At 42.9% G+C, this 17,097-nt stretch overlaps 1 protein-coding gene across 1 annotated transcript; it reads right to left on the bottom strand.

Annotated features, from left to right (window-relative positions):
• Positions 1-14,085: 14,085 nt before the first annotated feature.
• Positions 14,086-14,550, bottom strand: ATOH7 (atonal bHLH transcription factor 7). Its single transcript, XM_075533545.1, has one exon. The coding sequence runs from the start codon at positions 14,548-14,550 to the stop codon at positions 14,086-14,088; it is 465 nt and encodes a 154-aa protein (XP_075389660.1).
• Positions 14,551-17,097: the final 2,547 nt, after the last annotated feature.

Here is a 17,097-nt window from a genome sequence, read left to right as displayed (position 1 = left end):
GATTTGTTGTCTCAGAACCCTCTACAGGGTCTCTTCAAGTTGGAATTGACTTGATGGGTTGCAAGGAGAGAGGAAACCCTGAAATTATTCAGATGAGGCCACTTAAATACAACTGTATCTTTTAACACAATATTAAAATGTTATATAAAATTTAAGGCATTTTTATTTCAGAGGAACTTTATCCTTTCTAATTCATTTTCATTTCATTTCTACAACCTTTAGCATTAAGTTTCTCTATCTACCCTTCTCCTTTCACTGCCTTCCTAATGCGATAATAATTCGTAGGTGATTCCTTCTAAATCAAACTCACTGGTGTGAGGTTCAGCCCACGTAATGGCTACCCTATTGGACAGAGGAGAGCTAGCTGCTCCATAGGGTTTCCAAGGCTGTAAATCTTTTCAGTAGTAGTGACTCACTTTCCTCCCATAGAGTGCCTAATGGGTTCAAACCACCAGTCTTTCAGTTAACAGCCCAGTGCTTAACCCATGGTGCCACCAGGGCTCTTGGGGTGGGGTTTGTTAATAATTCAGATGAATTTTGAAGAGATTCTGTCTTTCTATAACTTTGGCTCTCTGTTTCTTTTCTTTTGAGGGGAATTACTTGGAGGGTTTAAATTTCAGACTCTCAACTCTGAATTCAACAGTTCAAACCATCCATCAAACCCCACCCCTGTGTTCTATATCCCACCCACCTCCTACTGTTTCTTATTTATAAAATAAGCAAAATATTTTAGCCTTTCCCAGGATGAAGAGTAGGATAAATTAATGAATACTTATAAAGAATTTATTTGAGCAATCTTTTTTCAAAAGGTAGCTGCTTTTCTTGTTTTTATTCAAGGTAAAATGTTTAAAGTCTTTTCCTTCCAAATAAGTAGTTAATTTGTAGTAGTTCACGTGTCTTTCTTGTCTCACTGCTTTAGTTTGCCTTAAAGGGACACCACACAATGGTGGCATTTCTTCTTCCAAGATGTTATGCAAGAAAAACGTATTGGACAACAATCAGATGAAATCAAGAAATACCATAGCTGATCTTAGCAGGCAGATCCCAGAGAAATTCATTTCCGCCTAGGCAGAAGAGCCTGCTTCTGTGATTGACACTGGTGGAAAGGATGACTGCCTAGGGCCCAGAGATATAACAACGGGATTTTTGTATTCCTTTCTGACATACGCAGTGTAGGACAATTTCATTGAACTCTTCCAGACCCTTAGGAAGGAATGGTCCATGCCAGCATGTCATTGGCCTTATAGTCAAGTGAATCAAGTCTAGGATAACAGAACCCCAAAGCAGCATACATTTTGGTCTCTTGTTTTTGCATTCTTGTCTCCAAGAATGTATTTAATCCTGGTGATTCATTTTAGCCAGGAAGACTGAGAGACCGTGCCCATGTGGTGGACACACACACACACACACACAATCAGAAGTCCTGGGGGCTCATGGCTGGGTACCAAGTCACCCAGCTGATGGTTTTTCTTTCTCTCCCTAAATGAATTCTTTCCACTTGAAAACACACCAGGCCCCAGAAGGCTCAAAAACATGGGATGTTTCTGTCTTCGGAAGCTTTCATCAACTTACATTCTAAAGTACATTTTTTGCGTATTCATGTAAAAGCCATTGCAGTAGACATTTTTAAATGCGTGGATTGCAACAACTGTATATTTTGCCTCTATTACTTGGAAGCAGCTAATGAATATTGACGTTTATTTCTGTTCCTCTGCACTGTGCATGTTACATGTTCTGTTTAGCTCAAAGTCAGTGACCTTTTAAGCCCAAATGTTTGTGAGCAGAAATGGTGTTCTTCCTCAGAAAGTTCATAGGACTGTGTCTGGTCACCTCTGCCATCATCACCGTAACACCTGCTGCTAATTCTTAGTCTCGCTTTCATACAAGATGTATTGGGCATTGGTGTCTTGTTTGGAAACTTTGCAATTAGAAGAAAGGAAAAAATAATTGAGAAGAAGTGTTAAATTCAATCTGAATGTTAAAGGCAATTTAGAGGCTGTAGTGGGCTGTTTCTTTATTCATTAAATAAACTTTTATTTATTCCCAGTTAAGTGTTGGATTTTTGTTTTTTGATCTCGGGCTCATTGTGTTAAAATATTCATTAAAGCTAATACCTACTAGTATTTCTCTGATCAGATAGTGATATGGATATATACATGAAATGATAGAGCAGATATTTATGGTCTTATATACACTGTGAATTTCATTTCATTTGGAAATATTTTCAGTGATGCTCAGGTGGGAGTAGCCACAAGCTAAACTCAGTGGCCAAATGCATAGAAATGCAGCACTTGGCCGTGCCTGCACTGGGGCAAATTTAACTGAACAGAGAATTCTGCAGCTCTTTTAGTACCAACCTAGATCCATCTGGGCCATATCTATCAGAAATTTTAGATCTGCACTAATAAAAGTGCACTTAATCAACTGATAAACTGGCTTTACCGGGTGTACGAAACGGTCATCTAGTCTTTGTCAGAGCCCCAGCGGCATGGTGCATTAAACATTGGGCTCTAACCATAGGTCAGCAATTCAACCCCACCGCCTGAGGGAGAAAGACGAGGCTGTCTGCCGGTGAGACCGCACAGCCTCTGCAAGTCTACTCTCTCCTGTAGCGTCACTGTGGGTCAGAATCAACCCATGGCGGTGAGTTTGGTTGTCGGTTCAATCCTTCTTTAGATCTGTAGCTACAAAAACAGAAGTCACTGTAGTAAGCTTTTCACAAGAAGGATGCCATGGTAGATATTGTTTGAGTAAGCGGGTCTTCACCCTGCTGGCGTATTTTAAATTACTGTTGTCCGGGTCCCTAGCGGCTCTGGTGGTGCTGTCAGTGAGCAGTGGGATGTTAACTGCAGTCGTGTGTGTCGAACCCACCAGCCACTGAGTAAGGCTGACAGCCTGGGAACCTCTACATAGGAGAGCTATGAACCGTGGCTTTGGTCGTCCTTGGCTGCTGCTGGGCAGGGCCTTGTGTGCTAGGGCCCCACCCCAGAGTACTTAACTCACAATCCTGTGGAGTGGGAGTCCCAGGCGCGAGGAGTTCTTTTAAAGTTCTCCTTACGCATCAACTCTGCTGGCTGGCATGTTGCTGCGGGACTAGAAGTTAGCCTACTAATTTTTCAAATGCCAAAAAAGGGTCGCCCATCATGCACAGGTTCCAGTAGAGCTTCCAGATGAAGAAGGAAACCTGGCTATCCACTTCCAAAAAGTACCCAATGAAAATTGAGGGCGTGCTATCGAACATCATCTGATACAGGGCTGGAACAACGGCCCCCTAGGCTGGAAAACTCTCAAAATACAGTGGATACAACAATGAACTTGAGCATATCGGCGATTGGGAGGAGATGTAGGATTGGGCAGCGTCTCATTCTATTGTCCGCAGGGCCATGTTTATACACGGGAGGGCTCTCCACACTGACCATCTGTGGGGGCACGGGTATGTGTGTCCTAGCTAATCATGATGTGACTCATTCTTAAATGGAACTTCAATGTTAGCAATTGAACACAAAAATGGCATGTATCATTTTAGCAAAATGAGACAAACACGGTTATAAAAATTCTAGTGGATGCAGGATATTAAGATTTTTACAATAGGCCACATTTTCTGTAAAAGATGATTTCACATATTCTACAAGAAAAATAGTGAATCAATGAACTTATTATAATATTCCATTGATCATCCATTATAAAAAATTGACATTCACCAATTTTGCTCCAAACAAATCATACTTCAATTTTGATGCTTATTTTGTAATCAACGCTATAATTATAAATGACAAAATGAAAAGATGTCATAAAAGAAAATTCAATGATCACAAAACAAGTACTGTGGGATACAAAAAGACTGTTCTTCAACTAGACTCCCCCAAATATATATGTTAGTCTTAGGACACCGCTTGCAACTAATGGTACATGATTGTCAAGTTATCTCCCTGAAGAGTCCAGCCTTCCAGAGCAAGCGGACACCATTGTTTCTCCCACAACAGGGAGGGCTCACTCCCTGCTATTAGGGACAGTGGATTGCTTCCCCTGAAAGCCTGGGCTAAATAAAGTCTCCAGCTAGGGCAATCAAGGTTAGGCCGTGATCCTGAATCTAGGATCCGCCCATCTTGTCACATGTGTGCCCCCAGGCCCCCTCTCATCACTGTATTACCTATAACACAACCCCTTCCTGTGATGTACGTCCTTACCTGTAATTAGGGGGCTTGAATGTCCCCCAAAAGATATATGTCTTGGTTAGTAATGAATCTCTCTCTCTCTCTCTCCTGCCCTGTACCACCAAGAGGGGGCAAGGGGAGCATGCTACTATGAACTGTGTCTGACTCCATTGTTTCACTCTCTCCTCTATCTCTCGTGCCCTCTATGACTTTACTATAATCATTACTTATCATCACAGTACAATTGCGCCCACTGGACCTGTGATGATGTGTTAGGGGCTGGCTCCCCTGACAAAGTACTACATCAAATTAAGCCTGAAATAATTTCTAGGATGCCTTCCTTCATCATGTATGCCTCCATTGTTTAAGAAGAAAATCTATTTGAAAGAATTTTATACATTTCCTCCCTTTTGTAATGCAAGATTCAAGTGTGTCAGTGATAGGATAGTGATATGTGGTTACACAAGATCACTCAATATGAGGCCCTTCCATAATTTACTTGTTTCTTTCTAATGCTGCGGTGGCAGTAGACTACTCAATAGTCATTATTTGGCAGTATTTGTTTTGATGTGTATGTTTTCAAATTTTTCTCTTAAATAATGTAAGTACTCTGCTAATGACTAGTAGATATCTGTGCATATCACTAAATGTACTTCTGATTCTTGGAGAAGTTAACATACCTAATGAAAATGCTGCAAGATATTATTCCTCATAGCCAACATAAACACATATTCTAATGTTTGTATTTTGTTAATGATGCTTTCAGCTTCTATCTCTTTTTTTAAATCATTTTATTGGGAGCGCATACAACTCTGATCACAATCCATACATCCATCCATTGTGTCAAGCACATTCGTACATTTGTTACCATCATCATTCTCAAAACATTTGCTTTCTACTTGAGCGCTTGATATCAGTTCCTCATTTTCCCCTTCCTCTCCATTCCCCCCTCTCTCATGAACCCTTGATAATTTATAAATTATTATTTTGTCATATCTTACAATCTCCGACATCTCCCGTCACCCACCTTTCTGTTGTCTGTCCCCCAGGGAGGGGTTATATGTAGATCCTTGTAATCGGTTCCCCCTTTCTACCCAACCTTCCCTCCATCCTCCCGGTATCGCCACTCTCACCACTAGTCCTGAAGGGATCATCTGTCCTGGATTCCCTGTGTTTCCAATTCTTATCTGTACCAGCGTACATCCTCTGGTCTAGCCAGATTTGTAAGGTAGAACTGGGATCATGATAGGAGGGGGAGAGGAGGAGGAAGCATTTAAGAACTAGAGGAAAGTTGTATGTGTCACCGTTGCTACACTGCACCCTGACTGGCTCATTTCCTCCCCGTGACCCTTCTGTAAAGGGATGTCCAGTTGCCTACAGATGGGCTTTGGACCCCCAATCTGCACTCCCCCTCATTCACAATGAGATGACTTTTTGTGCTTTGATGCCTGGTACTGCAGCTTCTCTTTTCATAACTGTCTTTTGTATATGGTCTTCAGCAATATTTTCTATGGCATTTTGCACCTGAATGTACAATTCCAGGATTGAACCCTTTGCTAAGACACATATTTCTTAACATATATTAAACAGGCATTTTATTTTACAATCACTGCCTAAATATCTTTGAAGAACTGCCCATCAGGGAGTCCAGGTAGCAAAAAATGTGTAGAGTAACTGAACAGTAGAAGGAAATAAAATCAGCTCTTTCTGGTCACCATCTACTGTGCTTCATCCTACAAGATTAAGTGACTGGGCAGCATGTAGTGTGAAAATGACATGTTCATTATATTCTAGACTGTTATGTTGCATGCTTTTATACTGTCTTGACATACTAGCAACATTTTCGTAAGATTGACCTCTGCACTTAGAAAAAAAATAATTTTGAAAATGTCACAGAAATTGTGAAGTGTTTGATTCATAATTTCTTCACCAGTATTACTTGAAAGCTAATAAATGTGATAAATCACTTGACAGATGTTCATTCTGTTGGAGATCAATATCTTGAAATGATGCTTAACTGATCTGTATGAGAAAAATCAGGAGTAATGTCTAAAATAAATGGAAATATCAAACTAATCTCCTTTTACTGGAAATGGTTGGTCAAACGTTATCATTTATTAAGTTCATTAATTCTTCAGATACTGCTTTAGACATATACAATATACACTGGATTGCCCTCTCCTGTGTTACTGTATTTTGAGATGTGACCTACTAAAACTAATAAAAAAGAGCAACAAGTTCAAGTAAACCAAAAGAATTTCATTTTGTTCATACCCAAACACTTCACTTCTTCCTCAAAAAGAGAGTCAAGTTCAGCAATCGTTACAATGACAGCAATTTCTCACTGAAAAATGACTGGCTTTCTTTGTCAATTTGTGTTTCTAGTTCAAGAGTTAAAGCAAAATCATGTCTTTACGTTGAATACGGTATATATGATCTCTGTAAATTGAATTGTCTTCATGTTTATTGTTTATATTCAAATTGCACCAATTGTTAAATCCACCAGTAACAAATCAAGAATTAAATCATTTATGACTGAATAGTGCGTGACAAAACAATTCTTTTAGGCTGAGTTTTCTAGAGAAGCAAAGCCAATGCAGCTTCTACATGTATATATGAAGAATGATTCCCTGCAAGGAAATGGTTCGCACAGTTACGGAGGCTGGGAAGGTCCAAGTCTTTGAGTCAGACATCAAACTGGAGGTTTCTCCTGACTCATGTAGCTGCAGTGGCTGATGAGTCCAAATCTGGCAGGTCAGATGGCAAGCTGCTAGCTCAAGTTCAAACACTATGATGATCAGATGCAGGATCCACTCTGGCAAGAAGCAAGAGACCTTTTATGGAACATCCATATATTAGAAGCAGGCTAATTCTCAAGAAAAAATCCTTTCAATTCATAGCTCTTCATAGCAGATATCAATCATGGAGATAATTACGTTACATCAGCTCTCAGCACAGGGAATGATTACATCATAACTGCCAAACCCCCAAGAGTCTTGGTGCAGTTAAGTGGACACACCACCTTCACCGTTACAACATGCAGAGCCAAATAATGGAGAACACAGTAGGCATGCCCTCTTATCATTTCCAACATTAGCATTAGTTTCTAGAAACATTCTGGCTATAGAACCTTCACTGTTTACCATCCAGGAATTATTAGTTTTTTAATACTTTAATCCAGTAATTTTTGACACAAATTTCCAAATGGTTCGCTGTGATGTTGACAATCCCTTGGCCCTCTTTCAACCCAATAATTTACATAATTCAAAGAAAAGTTATTCCACAAAGCAGGGTCTGCATTTCTGGTATGTGGACGATCTGTAGAGGTGATAATTTCAAAATCAAAAATAGTGCCACTCTCTACATAAATGTTTTATTTTTATTACAGCAAGGAAGAGATGCAGAATTTGGAAGACATTGTTATGTCCCTATTGCCATTAGTAATTTCAGCACTTAGCCGTAATAGGACAATTTTGTTTTCATAATAGTACAATTTTCACCCATTAAATTCAAACATTCAATACAAGTCTCTTCTGATTATTATTTTTTTATTTTTTACTGATTAACTATTTTTTAAAAGAGAAACTAATTTTGGAATTTCCTTTAGAGAATAACAAATCCTTTTCCTTTTATCTTCTGTATTGTGTGTGTGTGTGTGTGTGTGTGTACGCACGCTCCACTTAGTCGTTGCCATTTCATTCTTAAGAATTTGTAGCTGGATATAAAATTATGTAACTTTAAAAAGTTGGTTCTACCATAGCACATACATTTGAATAGTTGAAAATAAAGAAAATTTATAAAATAGATGCCAAAACTTCTATTTAAAAATTAGCAAGTAAAATCATTGATCTGGAAGATGCCATTTTATTCTTCGAGTCTCGGTTAGCCAAAAGCAATAGTACTTGATTGCATTCACTTGCTGTGAGCTGTTTGTTTGAGGGCCCTTCCGAGATCTGAGAGCATTTCATCTGGAAGTCACACTGGAAACCTTGCAGCCCCACTTTCTGTCCTGGGGTTCTGTGTCTTTACAGTCCACTGGACTACTGTTGATACCCAAAGGGGGCAAGAGGCACAGCAAAGGTCATGTTACAAATACAAGGCTATTCTTAATCTCTCTTCGCAGGATCAAGTACATCCCTAGTCACCTGACTACAGTGCCAGTGGTACATTCTTAAGTGGTTGATGGAAAAGAACTGAATGTGAAGTTATACTTGATCAGTCCAAAGGGAAAAGGATAATATAATTGTTGCCATATACAAAATGTATCCATGGTCACAATGTCATGCAGTGCCTTCCCAGTTCCCTTCGCTGTGGTTTCCTCTTGTTCTGTGTCCTGTCTGCTTGGCGCCTGTGAGTCTTTGCTTCTGACAGCTGGGCCCCTTTTGTTGATGCCCTGAGCCCATGCTTACTGTGCTTCTTGGGCAATCCCTCCTTGATTGTACTACTGTTGCCCTGAGTCAAAACTGACTGAAAGGCAACTAACAACCAGGAGTGATTCTAACGAGGAGTCAGAGTTGAGAACAACTGGCCTGCTTGCCCTTTCCCTGAATACAAACAAGCAGGAAAATAAAGAATTGTATCTGATTCTTCAAGGCTCTGAGCTTAGGAAATGGAACTTCAGCTTCGGCGTCAAGGCTCTGTCTGAGCTTAGGAAATGGAACCTCACTTTCAAGGCTCTGAGCTTAGGAAATGGAACCTCACTTTCGGCGGCAGCAAGGGAGAGCCCACAAGAAAAGCTGGTCAAACTGATACTCTGCACGGTAGAGACCTTTCAATATTTAGTGACCCTGCTTAGGCGCTCTTGGAGCCCTGATGATAGTGTGTTACCCATAGGGCTGGTAACCAACAGGCCAGCGTTAACTCAACCACTCTGAGGGAGAAAGATGGGCTTCCGTTCCCGTAAAGATGAATCGCTTCAGAAACTCAAGGAGGCAGTACCTTCTGGCTAATAGGATCGCTATGCATCAGAATGGACTTCATGGCAGTAGTTTGGGGAGGGGGCGTGTTTGTTTTTCTTAGGAATTCTTATGACACCTATCACTGGACTGGTATCTGTATGGAGATAGCTCGGCTTTACTTGGTTTGGGGCCACTTATCAATTAGTTCATACGTGTTCTTCTTGTTCACCGAGCCAACAAAGAACTGCTTAAAGGCCAGGACAATTCTACATAAGTTTAGGCATGAAGTTGTTAGATCTCGCCCTCTCGTGGGAGAGAGATAGCTCGGTCCTTGTCTTCTCGCGAGAAAGAATTCACGTCGGATCCGAGTGAGTTTGATGAAAGTTAGAAGCAGTTTCAGGTTTTACAGTAAATGGAACATAAGCCAGACAGAGTCTGCAGCACGGTTGGCGGGACCCGGCACAGCCTCGTGTTGGGCTGTGCAGCCAGCTGTGCTGAACTGGGCCGGAGCCGCTGGGAGGGAGCGCCAGAGCAAAACCTCTGGCTTTTCAGGAAGGCATGGTCTAAGATACTGGTCGACCCCATTGGCTGAATCAAATTCACCTGGCTTCGATGGGCCAATCCAGGTGTAATGCCCACCTAGGTGTACCACTCCTTCCTGGCCGGGAGCTTGAACCTAAAGAAGTGGCTGTAAAAAGTGAGCTAATGCTCTACAGAATTTTTTGCTCTGGTTTGTTGTTTTGAGGAAGCTGTAATCTGTGTGTGTGTGTGTGTGTGTGTGTGTGTGTAACTTTCACCTATTTTATTTCTATTTTTAAAATTTCAACCACAAACTAAACACAGTTGGAAATGGGCAAGCACTAGTTGGGACTCCAAAGGCGGAGGATCATTCAGATTTACTCCAGTATGTACGCAACCTGAGGTCATTAGTTTATTGTGCCAACCTGGCCGATAAACACATGTGGGGTTAATTGAAGGGAGAAGGGATAAATGGCTCAGTCAGCCTTGCCTTTCTAGTTTTCGGGTCTCTTGCTTTGTGATGGTCGGACCAGAATGCAGCTGCCTTAGCCAGTTCCCTGCTTCAGCTGGCAAAGCTCACTTCCTGCAAGACATCCCTGAGGAGAAGCCACATGGACCTATCCTGATGCAGCCCTGGGTGCGGGAGCAGCCATGTGGAGAGCCCTGTCAGTGCTGAGATACTTACACGCTCACTAATTCGGTTTTCTTCCCACAGACGGCGACATTGCATGTGTTTTGTGAGATGGAGGACTTTGTGGATTGGTGTCGGACATATGGATTAATGTTGGATTTGTGGGCTTGGGCAGCACTGGGTTGGGATATTTTCTTCATGTGCACTTAACCTTTATATAAAACTCTCTCTTATACATATGAGCTGCTGTGGATTTGTTTCTTTAAAGTACCCAGACTAACACACAACCCTTAAGCAAAGTTTTTCTTCATTTAAAAGAAAAACCAACCAACAAAACCTACACAGTTTTTCCTTATGTTCATTGTACAAAATGAGTTCTGCTTTTTGATACTTTTTTTCCCACAATATTAAGACCCTAACTTTCATAGCTTTTTCCCCACTCCCAATAAATCCTCAAGTTTTTTAATATGGTATAGAAACCAGTATTCATGCACAATACATTTTTTCTTTGTAATAAAATTTCATCTCTTTAAAACCAAATATAATTATACCAATAAGGAAACTCCTCTATCATGGTTTCTGCAGTGATGAAGGATCTCAGCTGGGTTCGCCACTTCAGAGTCCAGATCTGCGTAGACGTGTCAACTGTGTCCCCCACCCCCACGTCTTCCTCGGGAGTTGTTATCTGTATGTAGGCTGGTCGCCAGGTCTTTCTCCCTTGCAGCAAGTAGGTGGGTTCAAACTGCCAACCTTTCAGTGTCTCGCCATTATTCCACCAGGGCTCCTGAGGCAGCTGTAGGTGCTTGATCATACTTGTTTCCTGACCAAAGGTACAAGAATATTTTTGAACTTCAAGATACTTTCTTGTAAAGTTAGAAAGGAACTGGATTTTTAAAAGCCAACAACATAAAATTCTACAGTGGCTTTCAAATGGCTTTGCATATTATGCATTAGCAACACATAAATACTGACTCAATCGATTTTAGACTAGTCACTTGCTTTTATCCACGTTCCTAATTCATAATAATATCCCAGCACACAGTGTGAGGACTTTTACTGAAGGTTGAATTTGATCTTTGGAATCCATTAATTTTTTTTCCTACAAATGACCGCTAGACAAAAATTGTAGTATGTGTGATGGAGCAAAAAGCTAAGGAATCTGGTAAGGGCTCAGTTGCTTCTAGACATGTCCAAATGCAGGAGGAGGCTGTTAACCCATGGATTTTAAAAATTCCCGTCATTGTGTGTGTGTGTGTGTGTGTGTGTAGGGGCGGGAGGGGGAGATGGGAAGAGGCATGGGATAAGAATCCCATTGTTTTAATTCATGAAGCCATCTTATTTTCATCAAGAAAGTACTCTTAAAATTAAATCAAACTAAGAAGTATGTATTTTGCCATATCACTGTATGGCAGTGACTTTGGTGTAGGTTTGACTCTCTGACAAGGTGAAATCCCAGAGAGGGGACCAGACACCAGTCCCCAAAAAAATGACTTGTCAAGTTGATGCTGACTGACGGTGACCAGCTGTGTGCAGAGTAGAACTGCTCCCTGGGCCTTTCAAGGCCTGGCCTTTCAGCAGCAGATCACGGGCCTGTCTTCCATGAGCCTCTGGGTGGGTGAGGACCAGCAACCTTTTGGCTAGCAGGTTGAGCTAGCAGGTTGTAAGGGACTGTTGAAAATGACTCATGATGCTTAGTATCCTCTTGAGCCTTTCTCTAATTGATGCAGGTTCTTTTTAACACCAATTCCATCCCTTCTCAAACTCTAAGCACTAACTCAAAAAACCAAACTCTCGGCCATCAAGTCGGTGCCAACTGATAGTGACCCTCTAGGACAGGGTAGAACGGCCCCTGTGGGGTCCCAAGATTGTAAGTCTTTATGAGAAGAGAAAGCTCTTGGCCTTGAACAGATCACAGCCCAATTGGTAACAACGATGCCACCAGGAATACCACCAACTTACTAGGAACTTACAAATAAACAGACATAAAATGAAAGCTTTTCAGAAAGTCGAAGGAGTGGTCGCGACATGGTTAAGTGCCCTGTTGCTAACCCAAGTGAGAAAGACGGGACTGGGTTTCGTTCCTCTTGGAAATGGCGTGGGGCCGCTCCGCTCCAGCCAACTGTTGTTCGGTTCCACCCAGTAGGTTCTCTGTGTACAAACACTGCCTGGTCCTGGCGCCATCCCCACAATTGTTCTTATGTTTGAGCCCATTGTTGCAGCCACGCCTTGCGCTGCTAACCACAACCTCAGCAGTTCGAATCTACCAGCGGCTATTCAGGAGAAAGATGAGGCTTTCTACCCCTCACTCTCCCCCGCCACCCTCATCCCCACAAAAATTTAGTCTCAGAAACCCACAGGCGCTGTTCTACTCTGTCCTTTAAGGTGACTGAGTTGGAATTGGCTCCTGACAGGGGGTGTTTTAGAGTTAGAAGTGAATTGCAGATAGGAACCTGTGTCTGAGGTTAGCCTTTGGAATCAATAATAATAATAATAATAATAAAAGTATGGAAGATTCTGTCATCGTTGTTGGCCTGTGACAAATTCCTATTATACAGATAACTTAATGACCTCTTTCCTACTTATGAACAAGACAGCCTGCCTAAATGCGTGCAGGATTTGACCACCAGGGGGCACTTGATAAAGTGAGGTTTTTGGTTTATTCATCCAATGTTTAAGCCAATCTATAAAAGTAATCCAAACCATTACTATGCATACTATTTGCTCCCGCTTTGATTAGCTTTGGTGGTAGTGAAGCCTTTATCGCTCAACTTGTATGGTTAAAAAGAAATCACTTTGAAGGGTTTCACTTATAGCTTTGGGTATTTACAGCCCAGAGCCAGAGCTGAAAAAAACGCTCATGATATTTTTGAGTCCTTCACTGATGAACACTGATTTCCTTTTCAGGACTACTTTTTAGTAGTCGGCTTAATAGGAAAACAACGAAAAAATAATTAAAAGAAAACAACGTCCTGAGTAATTGTGTATTTAGTTGCTTAAAAGCAAAATCTTTTTTTTCAATTTAAACTAATCTTAAAGACCTGAAACGCATGTGCACTTCCAAGTCTTTCCAAGCTAACAGAGAAACTTTGGAAATTAATTACGTGTGCACTCCTCAGCTTGTCTTATTTGATGAGGTATTAAAAAACATCACATTTGCCAACTGGTGGGATTACATTGAAGCGCTCTATGACCTTCCTCAGAGAGGAGCCCCTCGATATCATCCTCCCTCCACACAGGCCTTGGTTGTCCACAAGAAACTAGCAGGGCTATTACTGTGCATGAAAAACAAATCCACGTCTTATTTCTATTTTACAAAAGCTATGTTTTAATGTATACAGTTTAAAAAAATACAGCGCCCTCATGCGCGTGTACTCTACAAAACAAAACGGAAGATCTGACACTATGTCATGCACACGCTGCCCTAGGCATAATAAATGCATTTCCACAACAGGAAGATCCGCTCTGTTGAGAGCATAACACACGCACACAATGGATACTGTAACTTCACCTGAACCGGACACACTTACAAAGTTTAAGCAAGTGATTATTTCTCTGAGGATTACAAGGCCTAATCATTTCCTTTCTCTCTTTTCCTTACACCTATCTTTCCTCAAAGGAGTCCAGAAAGGAGAGGGCTCATTAGTTTCACAGCGATCAAAAACAAAAACACACAACTATTCACAAGCTCCATTAATGAAATCTACAGAACATGAATCGGGAAACAGAAAGGCAATCCAATTATTGCGTCCGCAGAGCTACTGAGACGGACGAACGTAACCTGGAAGCCTGCTGATTTGGCTCTAGGACCGCATCGGAGGCCACAGACAGCGCAGGCTGCGACCTGCGAGAAGGCTGCGGTTCGCGCCCCGGTCCCGGCCGGCCCCTAATTGGCCATCGGGTAGGGCTCGGGCTGGAAGCCGAAGAGCCTCTGGCCGTAGGGCTCGCTCCCGGCCGGCAGCTTGGCGCCCGCGAGCGGGAGGTGGTAGGGATCGCGGCCGAAGTGCTCGCAGTGGACATTGACCCAGTCCCGCTGCGAGCCGAAGCGCTCGGCCTCGGCCAGGATCCGGGTCAGGGCCACGATGTAGCTGAGCGCCATCTGCAGGGTCTCGTACTTGGACAGCTTTTTATCCTGGCCCCACTGCGGGACCACGCGGCGCAGGCGATCGAAGGCCGTGTTGAGACCCTGCATCCGGCGCCGCTCGCGCGCGTTGGCCGCCAGGCGCCTGCGCGCCGCGCTCTCCAGTCGCTCGGGGCCGCCCGCGCACGTGCCCGCGCACTCGGGGCCGCCCGCGCACGGGGGCGCGCCGCGCACGCCCGCCGCCGCGCCGCCGGCCTTGCAGGATTTCATCGCGGCCGCGGGGCCGCCGGGGAGCAGCGGGAGCTCGCCGGCCCGCTGGAGACGTGGCCGTGGACTTGACCGCCGAACAGCTTCCTAACCTCGAGACGTGGCGGTGGACTTGACCGCCGAACAGCTTCCTAACGTGCCGCCTCTTTAGCAAAAAAAGAAAAAAGGCGGGGGGTGGGGGGAGTTACAAATAAAGCAACTCACTGGGAATCGAATCATTAACAGTGGGAGTGAAGGGCTCCGCCTTCTCTGTTCAGTTGCCCCCACGTAGGGGTAATTGAGGTGCTGAAGACAAAGTCATTCTCCCGACGTGAACGAAGTTGGAAAGGCGAAGAGAAGCTGCGTGCAATGAAGTTTGGTCTCGCTACTCGGAGACAGGCCTTTCGAATCCTCCAGGAACGTCCTGGACTTCTTTGCCAGAAGATGCGATCTTTCTGGGGAAATAGCGCTTTTCCGCAGTAGCGATCAGAGAGTGCACGGGGCATCTAGGAGCAGCATTTATAGAGGAGGCTGAAGGGGGGAACAGGTGGTGGCAGGTGGGCAGGCGTCCCCGGGCTTCCATCTCAGCACCTTCCTACCCTGGGAACTGGGGTGGGGTGGGGTGGGGGGGCGACGCGCAGCAAAATCCTGACATTACAGCCCTCGTCTGTTGAAGTTTCCCCACAGCTACGTCTGTGCAGCACTAACTAACGCACCATCTGGAGCGGCCTGGCTGTCCGGAAAAGAATACGCGAGTGGGGGTGGTGAGGACAGAGCTCCATCTCTAGCGAATCTTTTCCCATATGAGTGGGCAGCTTACAAATCAAAAACTTCATCAATGTTTTAAAATCATCAGAATTTTCTTGTGTGAAGCTGTTGCTCTTCAAACCTTGGGAAGTGTCAGATTGTAGTGTAAGAAAATGTAGCTGTTTCAGGCGATGCGGCGCTTTTGCATGAAGTCCGTCTAATTGACATTTTGATTCTAGCTATTAGGTACATTGGGACCATTACTAGGTCTAATATTACTGCAGACCTGGAATGTAAAAATATTCAGACTGCTTTCTGCAGAATAATGTGGTACAATGTATAAGATCTATTGATATGCTTACTAAACAAATTTAAATAATTCTAATGCCACAATTGAATTGCTTGAAGCAAATTTTGAAACAAAATAATTCCATTTTTCTCCTGGCACAGGTCAGAACATACATTGAGGTGATAATTAACCACTGAATTGTTTAATATGACATTTAGGTCTAACAAAACAAATCATAAGGTACATGTATGTACCAACATATAATTTGTGAGCTTCAAAAAATTCTTAATGGAAGATTTTCCCCACCTCACAAAACAATAAACATTTCATTCTGTTTGTATTAACTGTGCTCAGAGACAAGAATGAAGCATAATTTCCACATCTGATAATGACCTGATTTATACAGAGAAATCATAAACTGGACTCATTCACCTCAGCTTGTTTCTAGGGAAGAGTAGAGGGACAAAAAAACATCAGGCTTCAAATAAGTTCATCTGTTTTCTAGATCCTAAGGAAGTTCAATTTTGCTTTTTCTCCTTTTGAACTATGAATTAGGTCATCGTCATTATTCTCAGATATTTCTGTTTCATGAAAATATCATCTGGGAGAGTAGAGGGTGAGTGGGTTGGAAAGGGGGAACCGATTACAAGGATCTACATGTCACCTCCTCCCTGGGGGACAGACAACAGAAAAGGGGGTGAAGGGAGACGCCGGACAGGGAAAGATATGACAAAATAATAATTTATAAATTATCAAAGGCTCATGAGGGAGGGGGAGCGGGGAGGGAGGGGGAAAAGAGGACTTGATGCAAAGGGCTTAAGTGGAGAGCAAATGCTTTGAAAGTAATGAGGGCAAAGAATGTACAGATGTGCTTTATACAATTGATGTATGTATGGATTGTGGTAAGAGTTGTATGAGCCCCTAATAAAATGTTTTTTTTTTTTAAAGAAAATATCAGCAAGCTCCCACAAAGAGAACATCTTTCACCACGACGTGGCTCCCCCACCGTCGCCTCAGACTGTAATACTGCTGTGCTGCACTGACTCTAAGGCCTGGCTCCCCATTAATAAATAGTTGATCAATCCTCAGCTGAAGCAATGACAGTGAAAGGAAGTTAAATGATATGAAGACAATAGGGTGCAATTAAACATGAATGAACTCCAGCAGGACAGATGCCGAGCACAGACTTCTGCGGGGAGCCACTGAGCTCTGTGACTCTGGGTCTTAACAGTCTTGGGCAGGAAGAGCAGTCCTGTGGCAGGAACATTATTCAGTCCACAGAATGTCAAATACATGCTTCAGTCTTCGTGAAATCTGTCCTATTAGTTTTACTCTTCTTCATGTTCATCGATTTCATGCCTTTCTCAAGAAGCCCACTCCGTGCTTCTCTCTGGATTGTTTTTCTACAAAATAAACTGCGTCCTTGTTCAGGACACTACTCTCCAAAAGTGCTAATGAGTCGTATGCTTTTAGAAGCCAAGGAAACAGTGTTGGTAGACAATGAAGATAACCCATGTACCAAATGCGTCAAAAGC

This window comes from Tenrec ecaudatus, chromosome 16, assembly GCF_050624435.1.
Source record: "Tenrec ecaudatus isolate mTenEca1 chromosome 16, mTenEca1.hap1, whole genome shotgun sequence".
NCBI lineage: Eukaryota > Metazoa > Chordata > Mammalia > Afrosoricida > Tenrecidae > Tenrec > Tenrec ecaudatus.
Note: the sequence above shows the minus strand (reverse complement) of the source record. Positions and strands in the feature narration are given on the sequence as shown.

What these genes read in the sequence shown, in the direction of transcription:
- ATOH7 (XM_075533545.1), bottom strand. Translation starts at nt 14,550, where the DNA reads ATGAAATCCTGCAAGGCCGGCGGCGCGGCGGCGGGCGTGCGCGGCGCG.